At 39.9% G+C, this 18,752-nt stretch overlaps 2 protein-coding genes across 5 annotated transcripts in view; one reads left to right on the top strand and one right to left on the bottom strand.

Moving 5' to 3' along the window:
• Positions 1-10,988, bottom strand: part of SLC25A32 (solute carrier family 25 member 32) — a 27,609-nt gene extending 16,621 nt beyond the window's left edge. For 3 of the 4 annotated variants that reach the window (XM_045049539.1, XM_019822981.2, XM_004000034.6), the window contains exons 1-6: positions 10,693-10,988; positions 5,911-6,061; positions 4,093-4,178; positions 2,618-2,778; positions 1,593-1,706; positions 903-1,048 (exon numbers count right to left, since the gene is read on the bottom strand). In XM_045049539.1, the coding sequence (XP_044905474.1) occupies positions 903-1,048; positions 1,593-1,706; positions 2,618-2,778; positions 4,093-4,178; positions 5,911-6,061; positions 10,693-10,846 (812 nt within the window). In that variant the 5' untranslated portion in view covers positions 10,847-10,988. Of the gene's footprint in view, positions 234-902; positions 1,049-1,592; positions 1,707-2,617; positions 2,779-4,092; positions 4,179-5,910; positions 6,062-10,692 lie in introns of all 4 variants that reach the window. The other variant, XM_019822983.3, reaches the window with a different exon arrangement.
• DCAF13 (DDB1 and CUL4 associated factor 13) overlaps positions 10,976-18,752 on the top strand; it is a 28,716-nt gene continuing 20,939 nt past the window's right edge. The window contains exons 1-3 of the mRNA XM_006943342.5: positions 10,976-11,427; positions 14,060-14,259; positions 14,836-14,943. Of these exons, the coding sequence (XP_006943404.3) occupies positions 11,358-11,427; positions 14,060-14,259; positions 14,836-14,943 (378 nt within the window). The 5' untranslated portion in view covers positions 10,976-11,357. The remainder of the gene's footprint in view (positions 11,428-14,059; positions 14,260-14,835; positions 14,944-18,752) is intronic.

The raw sequence follows: 18,752 nt of genomic DNA on the forward strand, positions 1-18,752 counted from the left end.
ATAGATAAATGCTTAATTTCCTACATAGCTGGCCTGAAGACACAAACGCTTAATTGACATATGGCATGGAACCAGCAGTCAAACCTCCCTGTGACTGTAGTCCATGTTTTCAACATCCTGAAGCAAGGTAGTTTATGAGCCATTTTACATTCCTTCCGTGGACTGACTCAGGAAGAGAGGGTAGGGACACTTCAAAACTGAGGAGTGCTTTAATGATAATCTTTCAAATGTCTCTAAATGTATAAACATGCAAGAGTATTAACTGATCTAATATAGGCATTAACAATCTTACAGCTTATATAAATGGCAGACAACACTAAATATAGCACCCACAAAATAAAACTTTATTTCCTTAATGCCTAGAGTAGGAACTTGTCACTTGGGTTCTTGATAAATATTCAGTGAACTAAATTTAAACATTCTAAATATTCTGCTCTGGCCTTTTAAAGAGAAACATGGGGATATCCACCTATAAACATTTATCTACATGCTGAAGAACAAGAACTTCCTTAATACACAGAGACAAGTATTTGCAAGTTATTGTGCAAGTAGCAGCTTAATTGCATTAAACTACGTTTTTTTAGGACTTCCTATATTCATTCAATGCCATTCAAGTATTTTATAACCACTAAATTTTATTAATTTGTCGCACAGATCTCATTTGATTTTTACAGCAACCCTGTCAGCCTAGATATTCTAAATTTACAAACGAAGAAATCAAGCCTCAGAGAGATTAAGTCTGTCTTTCTATATGTAGTAAATGGGAAATGGAAAAGCAGGGGCCACCAGCCGTGTTTTCATCACAGCACGCTGGCCTTTACTATAAAACTAACAGCAACAAGAGATTCTGAGATATGCAAGGTACCTCCTAAGAGCCATTCTGATATACCGCATGCTCTCACCTCCATGTCTTTGTGATTACATCCAACACGCCCTTGTAAAACATGTGTTGATCCTGAAGACGAGCTCTCACAACTTGATATGGGTATGTTGCCGCCACGGCAAATATTTTCGATAGTGCTGCAACAGATATATATTCTACTGTGCTCTAAAATGACAACACAAAACATTCGTTTTTCCTTAAAACAGGATTTCTTTAAAAATACAGAAATAAAAATTATATAGGAAAACATGTAAATGGATCTTTAAGTGAAAAATATGGTTTCCCCCTCAACACAAGCTCTGTGCAAATAAGGGGTTTTATTATTAATATTTGTGTGTCATTTGCCCATAAAATATTTAACTGTAAATTAAATTAGTGGTAGTCATCATCATAGCAACATTACCAAAGTAAACGTGATAAAATTGCATCTATTAAATGCCTACAAAAGTAAACGATATCTTTTTTTTTTAAATTTTTTTTAACGTTTTTCATTTTTGAGAGAGAGAGAGCATTAGCGAGGGAAGGGCAGAGAGAGACAGAGACACAGAATCCAAAGCAGATTCCGGGCTCTGAGCTGTCAGCACAGAGCCTGATGTGGGGCTCAAACTCACAAACCATGAGATCACGATCTGAACTGAAGTCAGATGATTAACCGACTGAGCCACCCAGATGCCCCAATGATATCCTTTTTTTTAAAGAACCATCTTACCAACTGGGCTTCTGGTAATCTATTGATATGCTGGTTGTATTTCAACTTCAACAATTCATATGCCATAAATTGAAGGGCACCATGTGATGTTCCAAACAGCCCAGGAATAAATCCCTAAAGGGAATGATGAAGGAGTATGAGGCAAGCTGAGGGCAAAGTACAAGTTAGTACCCGTCCCCCCATCCCCCGTTCCAGGTGGGACATGTGTGATATTCTTTGGACGCTCCAGGCTTCCCCAAAACTAGAAAGGACAAACAACAAATGGTTAAACTGGTAAGAATCTCCACCAGTTTACCAGAAAAAGGCAATCCCATCAAAGGCCTAAAGTCCAAGAATCCCTACTGTCTTAATGTTAATGCCTTGCTGGAGGGAAATATAACCTTAGCTAGACAAGTCTTCAACATGTGAAAGTCTCTTTGGAAACTCCCTCTTGACTTTATCTCCCTGAACTCCATAAAATGGTCACCCCCCACAACCCCAATGCAGCTCTTCCTGCCCATGGGTCCTGTCGCCACACTTTAATAAAATCACCTTTTTGCACCAAAGACTTCTTGAAGAATTCTTTCTTGGCCATCAGCTCCGGACCCCATGAACCACCCCCCCCATCACCCCAAGACTTCATCAGGGAACAATAAACACACACACACACACACACACACACACACACACACACACACACAACAACTAAGCACCAAGCAAGTTCCCAAGGGACCACAGTTTCTAGGGAGGGTAGTAAAGAATGAGTGACTGTGATGTGTGACTTAGTGAATGGTTACTGTCCAAATTTTAGACAGGCCTTCTCGCACCCACCAGGGTCATGATGATATACCTTACGGTAAGGAGGATAAACAGATGAAAGTACAATTTTCATATTATATAAACCAGAATTTCAGTTTTCATTCAACTGCTTCTTGCCTGAGTCTGGTCCCTTTTCGGGACTGACTACAGGTTTTTCAGAACTCAGACAATAGAGCCAAGGGAAGTTACAGTGTTCGGTTATCCAAAATATATTGATAAGTCATTACCTTATACAATCCTCGTACACCTTCATACTTATATATTTTCAGAAGTGTATCAAACATTCCTTTATATTGTCGTTGTGAGGAGTTAACAACACCATTGTACTGTAACATAAGGCGAGTTTTTGTTACCCATAATGGGTTTGTAATGCAGAGGGTCATGGCTCCTAAAACCAAATTTAAATAAGATTACTCAGCATACAGGTACTTTGCCACTTGTGACAATCCAGATTAATGACAGTCCAGTAATATAAACAATGGGGTTGCCCAGGGGCTGTACCTACAACAGTGAGATCAAGTCTCTGAGGCACAGTCTTAGGGTTAAAGCGTAGCCATAGTTTTGGTGGTCAGAAAAAGTTCCTCAGTTAGTGGGAAGTAGATTAAAAGGGAGCTGGAAATGTGAAATGCTTTCCTTTTGAGGTGTTGAGGACAGCAGAGACATCCTGGCTCTTAACCAATACAGCCTGGAGTAGAGAAACAATGAAAGTCCTGGGAAGCAGACTCTGACAGCAGATATAAACATTTAGGAGAAGGGTATGGTATGACCCAGATGGGCTGATGATCAGGGGAAAAGGACCAGGAATCCAACACCTCAATAATCTCTGCATGTGCACGCATATCCACCCTGACTTTCCCACAGCCCTCCTCAAATCCATTCAAAGTAGCTACGCATCTCAAAAATTAAAGAACTATAAAATAAATTTTACATTCTTTACAGAAAGTGACAATTTTGTATATGTTAAGTTTTCCATTTGCTGAGTTTCCTCAATACTCCGTTATTCATCAAACATTTATTAGGTCCCATGGTAATTCAGGTCTGTGCTAGCAGCTAGGTATTCAAAATGAGATTTTTTTTTCGGATGAGAGCTATCAGTAAATAAGGTGTCAAAGTATGAGTTATAAAGACATGAGTCCTACTTTGCTTCTCTCTTTGAAATATTACACATCCATGAGGCAGTTAAACAAGGGTACTAAACTGTCTAATTTAAAAACTGAAATTATACTTTAACTGAAGAAAATATACCAAATTATCTTAAACTATCAGGAAGTCGTAACTTTTCTAAATTTTACTTCCTTTGTGATAACTAAAATTCTTGCAATCTGTCCAGAGTAACCAATAAGAACAGTTGCTTTCTAAGATATTCCATGTGATAAATGATTAGATAGATAAGCATAATTAAACTCTACCGTTCAAAGGGGGGAAAAGGCAAATAAAACAAAAACCAAAAGTGAAAATCAAGTTAGAAGTTAATGTTTTAGGGGCACCTGGGTGGCTCAGTTGGTTAAGAGTCTGACTTTGGCTCAGGTCATGATCTTGCAGTTTGTGGGTGTGAACCCCACATCGGGCTCTGTACTGACAGCTCGGAGAGTGGAGCCTGCTTCAGATTCTGTGTCTCCCTCTCTCTCTGCCTGTCCTCTGCATGCACTCTCTCTCTCAAAAATAAAAAAGTTGATGTTTTATATTTCACACACTGCCTTACCAGCTTCAGCAGCCGAGACGAGGTATTCTGTTGCCTCTAAACGATCAGCTCTTCCTTCTGTCTTGTATGATTTGATGGCATTGTAACTAAAAGAATTAAACATGAGCAGTTTGATAAATATTTGAATAGGTATCACAAAGCAGTAAAGTCTGTTTGAAAATGTGTGTAATTTAACAGCAGTACCCCAAAAGTAAACGTCCATGCCCAAGGCAAGCACAGTTTCAAGAGTGGATTTGCTGGAAATGGTTTACCGTAAGAGTTTGCCACCCCTTCCTGCAAATGTATATGGGTAGCACTACACAGGCAAAATATTTTCATCACGTACTCATCAATTAAGAAAAACAATAGGAAAACTGGGAGGGGGAAGGCTGTAGCAGTGGTGAGGCAATTGGGCACACAAGACAAAACGATATGTTCAGGGACTATGGAGCAGACTACAAGGACCATAAGCACAACACAAGTAATCATAATAAAGACAACACAGACGGTGTCATAAGAGATTGAGAAACTACGGCTGAGACCACAGAAGGCTTGTGTGGGAGGTGGCACTGGCCGGGCATGGAGATGGGTAGTTTCAACAGGGAAACAGATGAACATGAGCAAAGGTTATAATAAGGGTGGAGGGAGAAGATGGAAAATTGAATCACACCTGAGTGGCACACTGACATTTGGGCTTTACTTGGCAGAAAATCGAGAGGCCACCCAATGTTTCTCAGCAGAGAAGTCGAATCAGCCTATTCTCTCTAGCTCCAATTTCCATTTTCCTCTGGGAAGAAGACTTCAGCTACAAAAAGCCTTCCAAACTCTACCAATACCATTCTAACATGAAACAAGCATACTTTTATAAGAAATTCTCATTACATACACCTTACGTTCATAGGGCTTGTCCTTAGAAACTCTCTTTAGAGAGCCTACACAACTCCAAATTCATAAAAGAAGAAATTTTATATGTATAGTTTCACATCTAGGTTTGTCTTAGAACTGAAGAAAAATACATTTTTTAACCATACGAAGGTTAAATTTTACTTTGCATTCACTTAAAAATGTCTTCAGGTTGTGGTTTGCATACTGCCATAAAATTATTGGAGGGAAAGTAGAATATGTAACACAAAAGAGAAAAAGGCCGATAGACCAGGTATTGATGTTCTCTTAAAAATGCCATGTATTAAAACAAAGAAAAGCCTCTCCATTCCTGGATTCAGTTTCAAATTATTAGAGGCATCTGTGGAATGCCCACACTCGGGCACACTCACTAAGCTCAATGTACCTGTCACGGGTGCTTTCAGTGGCTTCTGCAATGGACATGAGGATGGTGAGGAGACCTGACAGGTGAGGGAGGAAGGAAATGATGGAGGAGGGAAGATGATGGTGCAGGTCAAGGTAAAAGGCAAGATGGGATGTGCCTCAAACTCTTTTAGCCAGGCACTGGGTTTTTACTTTCTGTTCCCAAGAGGGAGCTCCCTTGGTATGTGTTCTTATGGGGACCCCAAGGCCTGTCCTCCTCGGCTTTCTTACTTCATCAGGAATCCGAAGTATTTTGGTAAGGCATCTTCCTGAACTCAACTCACAGAAGTGGCTTCTGTAGGTAAGAGCATTTCTCCATCTCACCCTTTCACCTTCTTCCTATTAAGAACTTCCTTCCAGACCAAATGCCTCTGATAATAGCTGACAGAGAATGAAATAAACATTGCGCTCTTTCTGACCCTTCCCATTCAAAGAAACTGATTAAAGGACTCATCTTGCTTCATCAACTGAAATGTAAAATCACTAAAAACAAAGTTTCTTTTTAATACTGTAAAATCTCCCAGATCTACTCACAAGAAAAAGTAGAGTCCCCAGGATAAACCTGCACCCCACACATTTGGGGTTACTCCTTGGTAAAGTCCCCGTAGTCCATCAAGTTTCCAAATGGTAGTCAAGCAATGCACAATTCCTTTATATTTTGGTCTCAGTTCCAATCCATCACTCACTGCAGTAAAGGCACAAAATTAGGTGAGAGGAAAGTTCTAACCCCGAATCACATATAAACATAGACATCACACAGTCATATTAAGGAGGTAAATTCAGAAGAAAACTCTTTTTAATGTTTATTTATTTATTTAGAGAGAGGGGTCAGGAGAGAATCCCAAGCAGGCTCTGTGTTCTCAGCGCAGAGCCCCATGAGGGGCTCGACCTCCCGAACTGTGAGATCATGACCTAAGACAAAATCAAGAGTCAAATTCAAGACGCATAACCAACTGAGCCACCCAGGCACCCCTGGACTGAACTTCTCTACTGACAGTCACGGCTCCTCTCAAGGTGGCCCTCCCTCAATGACTTTCTCCCTTTGACCTTTGGCCCTTCAGGTGGCAACAGCCCAAGCTCTTTCTAGCTCCAGAATATTGCAGTATTCCCAGTGGTTCTTCTATAATCTCATATCTTTGTAAATAGTCTTTTCAAGCACCCCTCCATGCCCCAGAATTATCTTATTTTGAATGTGCCTTCTGTTTCCTACACGGAAATGGAATGAAAGAGAATGTCAAATTCATAATCTAGATAATATTTTTATAAAACTGGTATTTTACTATATATAGTTTTGCATACTGCTTTTTTCTTCACTCAAGAGTATATTGTGAGAGTTCCTGTTATTAAATAGGCCTCCAAAGGATTTTTATTTATTTATTTTTAATTAAAAAAAAATTTTTTTTTTCAACGTTTATTTATTTTTGGGACAGAGAGAGACAGAGCATGAACGGGGGAGGGGCAGAGAGAGAGGGAGACACAGAATCGGAAACAGGCTCCAGGCTCTGAGCCATCAGCCCAGAGCCTGACGCGGGGCTTGAACTCACGGACCGCGAGATCATGACCTGGCTGAAGTCGGACGCTTAACCGACTGCGCCACCCAGGCGCCCCTACAAAAGATTTTTAAAAATGATATGATGGTTTTCCCTCTCATAGATACCCTATCATTTGGTTAATCATTCCCCTAGTTGACCTGAAAGTTGTTCTCACTTTACTATTAAGAGGTCTCTAGTGAATATGCTGTATAACATGTCATACAAATTGCTATATCCTTAGAATTAACTATTAGAATGGACATTAATATGGGTCAAAGGTTCTACATACATCTGAAACTGCCCTCTAGAAAGCTTATACAAATAACAGTCCTCTAGCCATGTAAAAGTATGCCCAGTTCACTGTCCCCTTTGCTGCTACTTCATTGTGCATAATGGAGTCTGGCTGAGAATCACTGTTTACCATTAGCAGGGAAAGGGAGAAAAGCCAATTTCTTTCATCATTAACCTGATAATGTTACACCATGAAATGAGATTAAAGTACATGAGGCTTTGTCAGGAGACCTAGGTTTGAGATCTAACTTCCCTAATTAGCTACACAATTTTAATCTTTCTGAGTTATAGCATCCTCATTTAAAAAAAAAATGGGGATAAATATCCCCTAACTCACAGGTTGTTGGGAAGTTTATACAAATTTAAAAGCAAGTAACAGAGGGACTAGCTCTCAGGAAATGTTTGGCTGTGTATTTCATAATCTTTCTGATGCTTCCCTTGAATTTCACTTCTTTTAGTCTTCTGATAATTTTTTTCCTAAGTACCTTTCCATTTCCTTTAAATAATAAAGTCACAACATAATTTCTCTCTTGAGGTAAAAAACAAAACCATAGAAAAACCATCTTTGCCTTTTCATAGGTATGAACCACTGATTTCTTCATTGTTTTGACAAGTCACTTGATTTGTAAGACTTTTTAGTCTCAGTAATAGGCAACACTATTCTGTACCTTATACTTACCCCGATACTATAATCTTATCTACGCTAGTTAGGGACAAATCTTTAAACATGAAAAACATTCATTTGTACGCATATTATTTTATTTTAAAAAATATTTATTGACTCCTTATATTGCCAGGCAAAGGGGCAATATAAACTTAAGTAGGACACAAATCCTGACCCTGAGGTCAGATACAGTCTTCAAGACAAAACAGAGCAGCAACAGCACGGCAAAGTTATGAGCACTATGGTAAATGAAGTGCTACAGGATTACAGAAGAAACACAAATAAATGTTCTGTACAGAAGGAACCGGGGACATGCAGTCGAGTGATGGGGAAAATGAGAGAGAAGACGTTAGCATAGAGCCTTGAAGATTGATGAGAAACTTGTCTTTGGGGAAAGGAGAGAAAGGTTTATCTCTAGACAAGCGCAAGAGCTGGTGTAAATCCAAGGAAGCACCACAGTGCCTGGCACCGTTCGGGAGAATATTAGGGACTTGGTATAGCTACAGTATACAGCTGGTGGAGAGAAGGGATGGTAGGAAATTTGGCTGGAAAGTAGGGCAAGAACTTGTTACAGTCTGAACTGTGTCCCTCCCAATCCACTGAAATCTGATTGGGTCTCCACCCCACTACTGCAAGTGCCCCAAAGACCCCAAAGAGCACTTGGGGAGTCCTCTTTCTCACCAACCATTTAGTAGCACCTACGACTGTCTACCTCCTAAACATACTTTTGTCGGCTACTCTTACACCACACTCTCCTGATTTTCTTCTCTTTTTTCTCAGGCCACCAAATTTCCTTTGCAGCCCCCTTCCACTGCAACACTTAACACTGTGACCCTGAGTCAGTTACTTGATCCCTCTGTGGCTGAGTTAGCTCATCCACAAAAGGGGAAAAATAACAGAACCTAATTCTAAAAATTACAATGGGTTAATAAATATAAAGCCATTAAAATCATGCCTAGCAAACATTCAGGAAGTATTAGTTTAAGCTACTGGGTCTTGCAATACTATATGTACATAGGCAAATCAACTATTTTGATTCATCTTCCTAAATTTTCCTTTTCTATCACCACTTCACACTTTATTATGACAAAGTCCTTTGACTCCTAGATCTTTAATTTTGTCTTCCCATCTAATCTCAATTATCTTACCTGTCAGTCTTGGCCACACTGGTCTCCTAAGACTTTCCCCGAAATGGGAAGGTTACCGATCTTTTCAGACACCATAAATCCCCTTTCTTCATGCACAATCTTCTTCACAGCACAATCTTAAACTCACCAAGCCAACACTATTCCTCCATGATCATTTCAACTGTCACCTCTTCTCCTAGACAAAACCCTAGAGACACCGAGTCATACAAGCCTACAGCCATGTCCAAAATTCTTCTCTTCATGTTCAAGCCACTGTCTACTTGGAATTCTTAGAAGTAGAATGGTAAATGGTTAAGAGTCAAAGGGTTCTAGAATTAGACTGCCTGGGCTCAAATCCCACAGCTACCATTATAAACTTGTGACTTCAGCAAGTTAGTCAACTTCTATTATTTTCATTTGTATAATAGGGATAATAAATTCACAGGGTTGTTCAGAGTAGTAAATCAGAGAATTTACTAAAAACTTTAAGTTCATTGCCTTGCTCTTAGTAAATGCTCAATGAATGGTACTTGTTATAATTTTTATTTGTGCACACTTCACAAACTCCATGGAAGTTACATGCCTTTCTGGGTTTTCTTCTAGGGAGTATACTCCATAATTTTCACTGACTCTCCTTCACAGAATGGCTTGTCTTCTTTCCAGCTATCAAATTATCAGTCTTTCTACATGGAACTTCAAGATCTAATGGGACCCATACAGATGGCCATCAGCAATCTATAATTTTCTTGACAGTCTACTCATATTTGGATTTATTCCATTTTGCTCTTGATTTCATGTTGTCTAGAATTATCTTTTATGTGACTAAGACTCAAGCCTATAATTTACACTGTAAGTTCCCTGAGGACAAGAACTTTAAGTACTTTGTATTCCATACAGCGGTCGACAAATATTAAGAGAACAATACGTATTACTGTTCTGACTCTTGAAGATGAACCACTTCTGCAGACCTAATTCTCAAGGCAGAACTTGCAGCAGTAAGAAAACCAAACGTCAGAAAACAGTTTCCCAGTAGTTATCAAGACCTTCTCTGAAACTATCTCCTCCAGAATTTACTGTTGAGTTTAACTTCTAAAGTACTTTGCAAAAACTCAGATTCACTTAACTCAATGCACTTAATTCAAGCAACGTAAATTTAAAACACAGTATTTGGATTCGAGCTAACTATTCCTTCATAGGATCTTGTACCACACTATAAAACACCAAAAACCTTCAAGAGAATCCTATCCCAAACCTATTCCTAAGCACCTGCTGAAGATTACGCCCTACTCTAAGCAACGGTTCCGCAACTGCCAAACACGTGGCTACCTTAAGATTTCAAAGTACCTCCAAGGGTGAATGATTTGAACGTGGGAGGTCTAAGCCCTAAAACGTGACAATCTTTTTCTTATTTTACAAGTCAGGCGTTGAGTCCCGCATCGTACCCAATATGAACTTGTCTCAGGCTTTTCTACCCCTGCTCTCCATCCCTTAGATTCGGGGAGCGGGACGACGGCGGCCCGATCCCTTTCCCACGCTCCCCTTCCTCAAACCCAGTTCCAGGTGAGCCAGAACAGCGTTTTCTTTAACGCTCGCCTGGTAGTATGAAGGAGGCAGGGGAGAGCAAGGCTTCCTTTTGCGTTTTTATCACCCAGTTCGGGATACCAGCAAGGATAAGGAGCCCGGGGTCTGAGTGGCCTCTTACCGGCGAAGCGGATCTTCACGAGGTCGAGCGGGTGCAGCGCGAGGTTGGACAGAACCCCGCCGCTCACGCCCGCTACCAGATTCTCGTACCGGACGTGGCGGAATATCGTGCTCCACACCGACGACCCTGATCCCGACTGGCCCTGACCCGTCATAGTCCCAGGGCTCGCTGATACCACGCCCAGGGCCGCGGAGGTGGGCCGGGATGCAGTGACCGCCACCTTGGCGACGGTCGCCCCTTAGGAGCAGAAACCTCAGGGGGAGGCCAGCCCACTTCCGGGACGGGCGCAAGTACGTGGTAACTAAGCGGAGAGACCCCAACGCAGAGCTAGCGTGAGAGGGGCAAGGCAGCACTTCACGCCAGCGGAGAGCGCGAAGGAGGCGGGGCGCCGTCCTCCGCCAAGTCCCCGCCCCGCCCCCATCCGCTGCCGTTTCTGGCCGAGGGACGCGGACGCGAGAGTACGGCCGAGAAACCGCCTCGGACCAACCTTTGTCAGCAAAACTACGGCGCGCCGCAGAATGCTGCGGAGGGGGCTGGCTTCCACTTCGTGGAAGTCACATGACAGGAAGTAGTCTAGAAGAAGCGGAAGTAGCATGTGCCGGAGGAGGCGGGGGTAACCCAAACTTGGAGGAAAGGCTCGGAGTCGGGCACACCTAGCCGCCAAAATGAAGGTGAAGATGCTGAGCCGGAACCCGGACAACTATGTCCGCGAAACCAAGCTGGACTTACAAAGAGGTGAGACAAGTTAGGGAGTCACCAGCCTTCAGTCTGGACTCGGCTTCCACCGAGTAAAGCTGGGTGAAGACTGACGCTCCAGTCTCTTTCTTTCCCTGTTCCCTTTTGCCAAGGCAAACAGTGCAGATGAGGCCGTTGCGGGACTGAGTAGCAGATAATTTCTCCTCAAGGCTCTTTTTGAAGAACTTTTTCTAGTGGTACGTGGGAAAGTTGGTTATGTCTGGAATACTTCCGCCTTCCTCCTTCCAGCGGCTGCTCTCCGGTGTTTCTGGCTCCAGTTGTTGAGAAGTGGAACTTGACAGCCAAACTCGTAGATTCAAGGGTTTGATAGGCTTCTTTAAATCTCTTTCGTCAAAATTACATACTTCTAAATGTGGAAGAGACAAAGGTGAAACTTGAAGCCATCAAGTTTTCTTGTGAAGAAGTTTGATGCGTGAATGGCTAAAATGAAATTAATAAGGCTTCTTTATTGATCTTATTTACTGGTCTGTTCCCCCATTAACATTCTGAATTATAGCGGATCGTATCTAAATGACAAGGGACCAACCATGTGTAAAGAGAATACCAGGTGCAAAGGCCTTCAGGCGGGAATAAAGGTAAAGCATACGAGAAGGGCCGTGTCATCAGTTTGAGTAAGGGGGATAAACCATGGAAGATGAGGCTGGGACGATACTTTGTTATTTTGATTGAATAGTAGAGATTATCCAACATATATATGAATAATGCTGAGAGGGGAATATGTGGTCTCTTCAAACAAGATGTTTATGGGTTAAGTATCAAGGTAGTAATATTTCTAAAATGCAAATTAGGTTATGTCACCTGGACAAGACATCATCCCTATTCCTTGAACGTCTGGTTCCATCTTCCTTTCACTAGTCACTACTTTTCTTGCAAGTAGCTTACATTTACTCTTGCAGATCTGAGTGCATTTCCGACATTTCTCTTTCAGGCTTCCTGTGGCACACACGCTTTCTCAGTCTACACTAGCTCCTTTCTCTGAACAACAGTCTTTCCGTATTTATCTCCCGTGGTAGCCCCTTCCATTTAAAGCACCCTTCTTCTGTGCTTTTTATCACATATTTTCGTGCTGACATCAGAGTGTGTACGTATCACATTGTCTCATGATGATTATTTTGGTTATCTTTTTCATCACACTGAGTTTGCATAGAAGGGAAGAATCCGATTTGTTTCTATACCCACTGTGCCTAGGCAGCACCTGGCACATAGTGGTTGCTTTGTAAGTTTATAAATGGAGGAATGAGTAAGTGATTGGCTGGTCATAGACTCTCCACATGAGATTTTTGGTCATCTGGTGTTATTAAGGGTCTTACTTTCTATAGTATCTTCTTATTTCTTTATAGTTTCTGATGGAAGTTTTAATAGCAAAATGGAAAAATAGAAGTATTGGAGCTTTGTGATACATAAATCAAGGAAGACGTTTGTTACCTTTTTTTTATTCTTTCATTCTTATTTAGGTGTTATTTCCTTGTAAATTTTGACTGAATGTTAGATATAGTACCATTAACAGGGAGTCAGAAAAAAATGACAAGGTGAAGTTGTGGGGTAAGAAGATGCATTTACTTTTTTTATTTTTTATTATTTTTTTAATGTTTATTATTGAGAGACAGAGCATGAGCATGGGAGGGGCAGAGAGAGAGGGAGGCACAGAATCTGAAGCAGGCTCCAGGCTCTGAGCTGTCAGCGCAGAGCCCGACGCGGGACTCGAACTCACAAACTGCGAGATCATGACCTGAGCCAAAGCTGGTCGCTTAACCCACTGAGCCACCCAGGTGCCCCAAAGATGCACTTACTTTTAAACATTAAGCGCTTTTTAGACATGTGGGCTTAGAATTATTTCCTAAGCACAATTATTAACTGAGAACCTGTTTGGCAGCATAGCATAATAGTTCAGAACACCAATTCTGAAATCAGCCTGCTTTGGTTTGAATCCTGGCTTCATCATTTCATAGGCAAGTTACTTCTCTATGCCTCAATTTCCCCATCAGTAAAATAAGAAATAGTAATAGAACTTAACCCATAGGGTCTGGATATTAAGTGAGTTAATATACAGTATTTGGAACGGTGCCTTGTACATTGTAAACTGTTTTTTAAGTAAGTAAACACATGTGGGAAGTGTTCAGTAAATGGTAACTACAATCATAATCATAACACTGTGTGCCTATCAGAGTGATTAGCACTGGAGATGAGTTGTGTTTCCTGCCTCAAAAGGAACGTAGAGCTCAGTTGGGCAAACATTTATCATGCGTTTGTTTTGTGCCAGGCACTGTGCAACACATAAGGAGTAAAGTGAGGAATGTAGTGGAATCCCTGTCCATGAAAGGTTTACAACGCAGTTAAAGAATGTAGTAAGACTTGTGAAAGGAAAAGCTGAGGGTATCTATAGGGTCTAATTATTCTGCAAGATGTATGCCTTCCATGTTTTTCCCGTAGTTTTTTACTGAAAGGTTTCTGAGTGAAAGGTCATCTATTTTTGTATTTTTCACAGTGCTAGGTATAGAACAGTGTTCCTAACAAAGGCTTAGCGGATAGCAAATTGAATGATTACCTGAGGAAGGCCATAGGAAATATTAAAAGTGAACTGTTTTATTAAGAGGAGTCATTTTTATTTCAGTTCCAAGAAACTATGATCCTACCTTACATCCTTTTGAAGTCCCGCGAGAGTATGTAAGAGCTTTAAATGCTACCAAATTGGAACGGGTATTTGCAAAACCATTCCTTGCTTCCCTGGATGGTCACCGAGATGGAGTCAATTGCTTGGCAAAGCACCCAAAGAGCCTGGCTACTGTCCTTTCTGGGGCATGTGATGGAGAGGCAAGTGTCATTTCAAACACTGATATTTTAAATTAAAAATAGTTATGTTACAGATGTTCTTCAGTTTCGTGTTATGGTGGATTTTAATTGGTTCGATTTCATTTTTTTGTCCTATTTTCTGTTAATTCTCAAGAATGAATTGTGTTTGAATTACTACAGTGGTTTCTCATCTAAACCTCAGAAATTAGAAATGTAGCAGCTGAATGCTCAGTTTGACAGTAAACAATAAAGCATGTTTCCAGTAGTAAACGTTTTGTGAGGGTTGTTTTTTTTTTCTCACAGAGGATGTTATTAATGATTCAACACTTATTTCCACTTTGGCAAGAAGAGAAAGCTTTGAAACACTTTAAATTAGAATCAACAAGAGTACTTAACAGATTGAATTTTCTGCTTGTTGATATACTTATCCATATGCACTGCAGTATTTTAAACTGGAGGATTTTGTTTTTAGCAGTCTGGTGGAGTGAGTCATAGCTTTTTCAGTGTTGGATTTATTTTTCTTGGAATGTAGTATGCCTCTGCCTGAACATTTTATGTTTATAGTTCACGGAAATTTCCTGGTATGCTCTATCATAGGTTAGAATTTGGAACTTGACGAAACGAAAATGTATCCGTACGATACAAGCCCATGAGGGTTTTGTACGAGGAATATGTACTCGCTTTTGTGGGACTTCTTTCTTTACTGTAAGTATGATGCAATTAAGTCATTAACTCTTTTCAACACGTATAAGACTGATTTAATGTTTTCTGAGTTCCTTTATTCCATGAGGCGTTTGAAGTTTCACAACCCAAAATAAATTTTAAAACTTTGAAAAGTCCTCTTTTCTTTATGTATACTCTAGTCTTCTCCAAAGTTTTTGATTTTTTTAATAAATGATTACTTAACATGTTATTTAACTAACATTCCATAGAACATTGAGAAGTGGGATTAATGTAAGGTGAGGCTAGAAATATAGTTTGGTTTTCTCTGGAAGATTTTCAGGGTTGGGAATCAGTAATTTCTATTTTGTCAGATAGTAAATTATTGAAGGATTTGTGCGTGTGGTTAAGATACACATGAGGTACAGTTTATATTCTAATCATTTTTAAGTGTACATTTCAGTGGCATTAAGTACATTCACATTATTAAGCAACCGTCACCACTTTTTCATCTTCCGAAAACTGAAACTCTGTACTTACAAAGCAATAACTCCTTATTCCCCTCTGCCTCCAGCTTTTGGTAACCACTATCATACTTTCTGTCTCTATTACTATTCTAAGTACCTCACATAAGTGGAATTAAATAATAGCTGCCCTTTTGTGTCTGGCTTATTTCATACCATAATGTCTTCATCCATGTTGTAGCAGGTATCAGAATTTCTTTCTTTTTTAAGATGGAATAACATTCTATTATACATATATACATTTTGTTTATCCATCTATCAGTGGACATTTAGGTTGTCTCCACCTTTTGGCTTTTATGAATAATGATACTATAAACATTGGCCTACAAATATCTGCTCAATTTCACTGAAAGTTTTATAATAGGAATGACAGAATCTAAGCTGTGCTTTGAGATAATTAATTTGACAGCAGTAAGTGATCAGTTTACAGGCTGTCTTAATAATTTGAGTAAGCAATAAGGAATCCGTGCTGGGGAGGGAAAATCATAGAAAGTAGTTGTTAGGTTTAGAAACATTTTGGAGGTTTGACAGACTTGACACCTGAGGGGTGCTTAGGAAGATTGCTCTTCCTTCCAGAAATGGAGAAGTCAGGAGTGTCAGAAACTTTAGAGGAGGAGAGTGGGAATGGGAAGGATATGGTATGATGGGTGAACTGGACTGCAATGGCCTATTTGAGTGAAGAGGTCTGTCAGACCCTTCTAGATAAAGGTCTGGAGTTCAGGAGGGAAGTCAGAACTAAACTTGGTCTCATCAAAAAGGAATAATGATTGAGGCCATGGAATGGTATTATTAGGGAAAAGTGGCAGGGAAAATACAGACATACAGAAATGTCAGAGAAATAACCTTGGGGAAAGCCTGCCTCTAGGAAGTGGGAGAACTCTGGGAGTAGCCAGAAAGCTAGAAGAGCCTGGAAATGAGCTTAATGTCCCAGGAGGAAAGGGTCGTTGGTTGTGTGAACTACTACAAAGAATGATGAGGATGAAGACAAAGAAATATTTTAGAAACATGAACCTATAAAAAATAGAAAGGTAAAGGTCCCGTAATTCTAATCTTTCAGTTTTCACACTGTCGGCAATTTGGTGTCTATGCTTTCAGAAGTTCTGACATGTGTATATGTATATGTATGGCACTTGATGTATACATACACACTAACCAGGCCTGTAAATCTTGAGTAGCATGCTGGGTGCCAGGGCCAGATGGAAAGGAGTAGTGAAGGGAAGAGATGACTTCTGGGAAAGCTTTAAATATTTGAAAGTGTTGTGTGAAAGGAGAAGTGGACTTTTTGTTGTTCTATATAGCAGCGTTAAGAATAGGTGTTAACGTTAAAAGTTTTGGTTTTGGTGTAGGGAGAAACTTACTTGCTGTCAAAAACCAAAATAAGCTACTTCGCAGGAAATTCAGGTGCTTTTCACTAAAGGGCTTTACACAAGCTTTATGACCCTGTATACCATATGTTGTAGAAGGAATTGTGTGGGAAGTTGGAGCAAACTGACCACAGCTAGCATCCAGTTAGTTATTCTTCTGAATATATCGATTAGTTTAATATCCCAGAGGATTTACTGGCTGGGTTTTTTTTGTGGTTTTTTTTTTTTTTTTTTTTGAGTGCCTAAAATGAGTAAAGGGTAAAAGATGTTTCATATTCATTATTTACTCCCTTTCTTCAGATATCTTAAAGTAACGTTTGCTTAGGGATAAGACCTGTGAAAACTGCTTGCTGGCAGAATTTCAGCACTTAGTGTTTCAAAAAATGTTTAATCTATAATGTTGCAAAAGGTAAATCTTTATTACCTAAATTTCATAATATCTACTATACCCCAATTTGTAGCACCAATAGGTCTTTCTTTAGCTTACTCAGCCTTGAGATAAGATATTCTGGCCAGGCACATATTGTTTGGCTCCTCATTTCTACAGAATGTTATTAAACCTTTCTCAGGATTGATGATTTGCTAAGACTTGTACTCAATAGATTGTATAGAGTAGCTTAGTCAATTACAAGGAAGTTCGGACTTGAGCTTGTGGACGCTGGGAGAAGCTTGGTTGAAAGAAACAGTTTTTAGAGTGGGAATTCTCAATAACAGTTTATCTTGTCTTCCATAAATACTTTTTTTTTTTTTTTCAACGTTTATTTATTTTTGGGACGGAGAGAGACAGAGCATGAACGGGGGAGGGGCAGAGAGGGAGACACAGAATCGGAAACAGGCTCCAGGCTCTGAGCCATCAGCCCAGAGCCCGACGTGGGGCTCGAACTCAGGGACCGCGAGATCGTGACCTGGCTGAAGTCGGACGCTTAACCGACTGCACCACCCAGGCGCCCCATAAATACTAATATTCCATTGGGTCAAGCCAGATTGGCCAAGACCTCGGTGCCTAAATTACATCTTACTAGCTCGTGGTAGAATTGGCTTTCCAGAATTAAGGTTTTGGTCCGATGCCAGTAGCTCAGATTCAGGTTGCTAAATAAGATACTGCCTTATTAAATACTTTTTTCTATTATAAGGATGTTAAGGATTCTGTTAACATCCTCAACAAAAGAAATTCCTGTCTGACCTTAGTACCAAAACTTCTCTCCTAATTACCCTTCTATTCTGATATCATGGGCACTATGAATTGTTTTGCAGGCAGGGTTTCCCTTTTGAATTTGCTGTAAGGAAAGAGCTAAATTTATACTCTCTCATACATAAATACATATTTTTGTTAATATTTTCATTTAAGAAGTAGATGTAGATTGCATATAACATAAACGTAAAAAATGAGAAAGTTAACGTATCCTGTATTTCTGCTTTTCGGGAAACCTAGTAGTTTGGTGTATATGTACAATTGTTTATACCCTACGTATGATTATTTTATGTTTTTAATCCCAAATTAAGTTATATTGTGCATTCTGTTTTGCAGCTTAGTTTTTACTTAATAACTTGAATATATCTACCACATACCCAAGTCTAAGTTACCATTGTTACCTTGCTGTGATTGGGCTAAGACACCAATGTCCTACTCCTCATGGCTTTTTCACCATCTGCGTAACTGTCAGTTCAGTGAAAAGGCAAATGATGTCTTTACAATATCATGAAAATAGTTTTGACCTTGTGGACCCCTGAAAAATTCTCAAGCTCCTTCAGAGGTCTGCATTTCATGGCTTGAAAACCAGTGAGTTGATGGTTTGTGGAATCTTATGTCATGCAAAGAAGTGCTTTACCCATGCCAAGGTTAAAAAAAATGACTTCTGTTTAGTATCTTTATATTTTGTATTTAATTTTTTACATTTAAAATTATGTGGAATTTTATTTTTATTTCTTTAAGGCTTTTTAAAACTTTTTAAAAAATGGTTTTAGA

Source organism: Felis catus, chromosome F2, assembly GCF_018350175.1.
Source record: "Felis catus isolate Fca126 chromosome F2, F.catus_Fca126_mat1.0, whole genome shotgun sequence".
Taxonomy (NCBI): Eukaryota; Metazoa; Chordata; class Mammalia; order Carnivora; family Felidae; genus Felis; species Felis catus.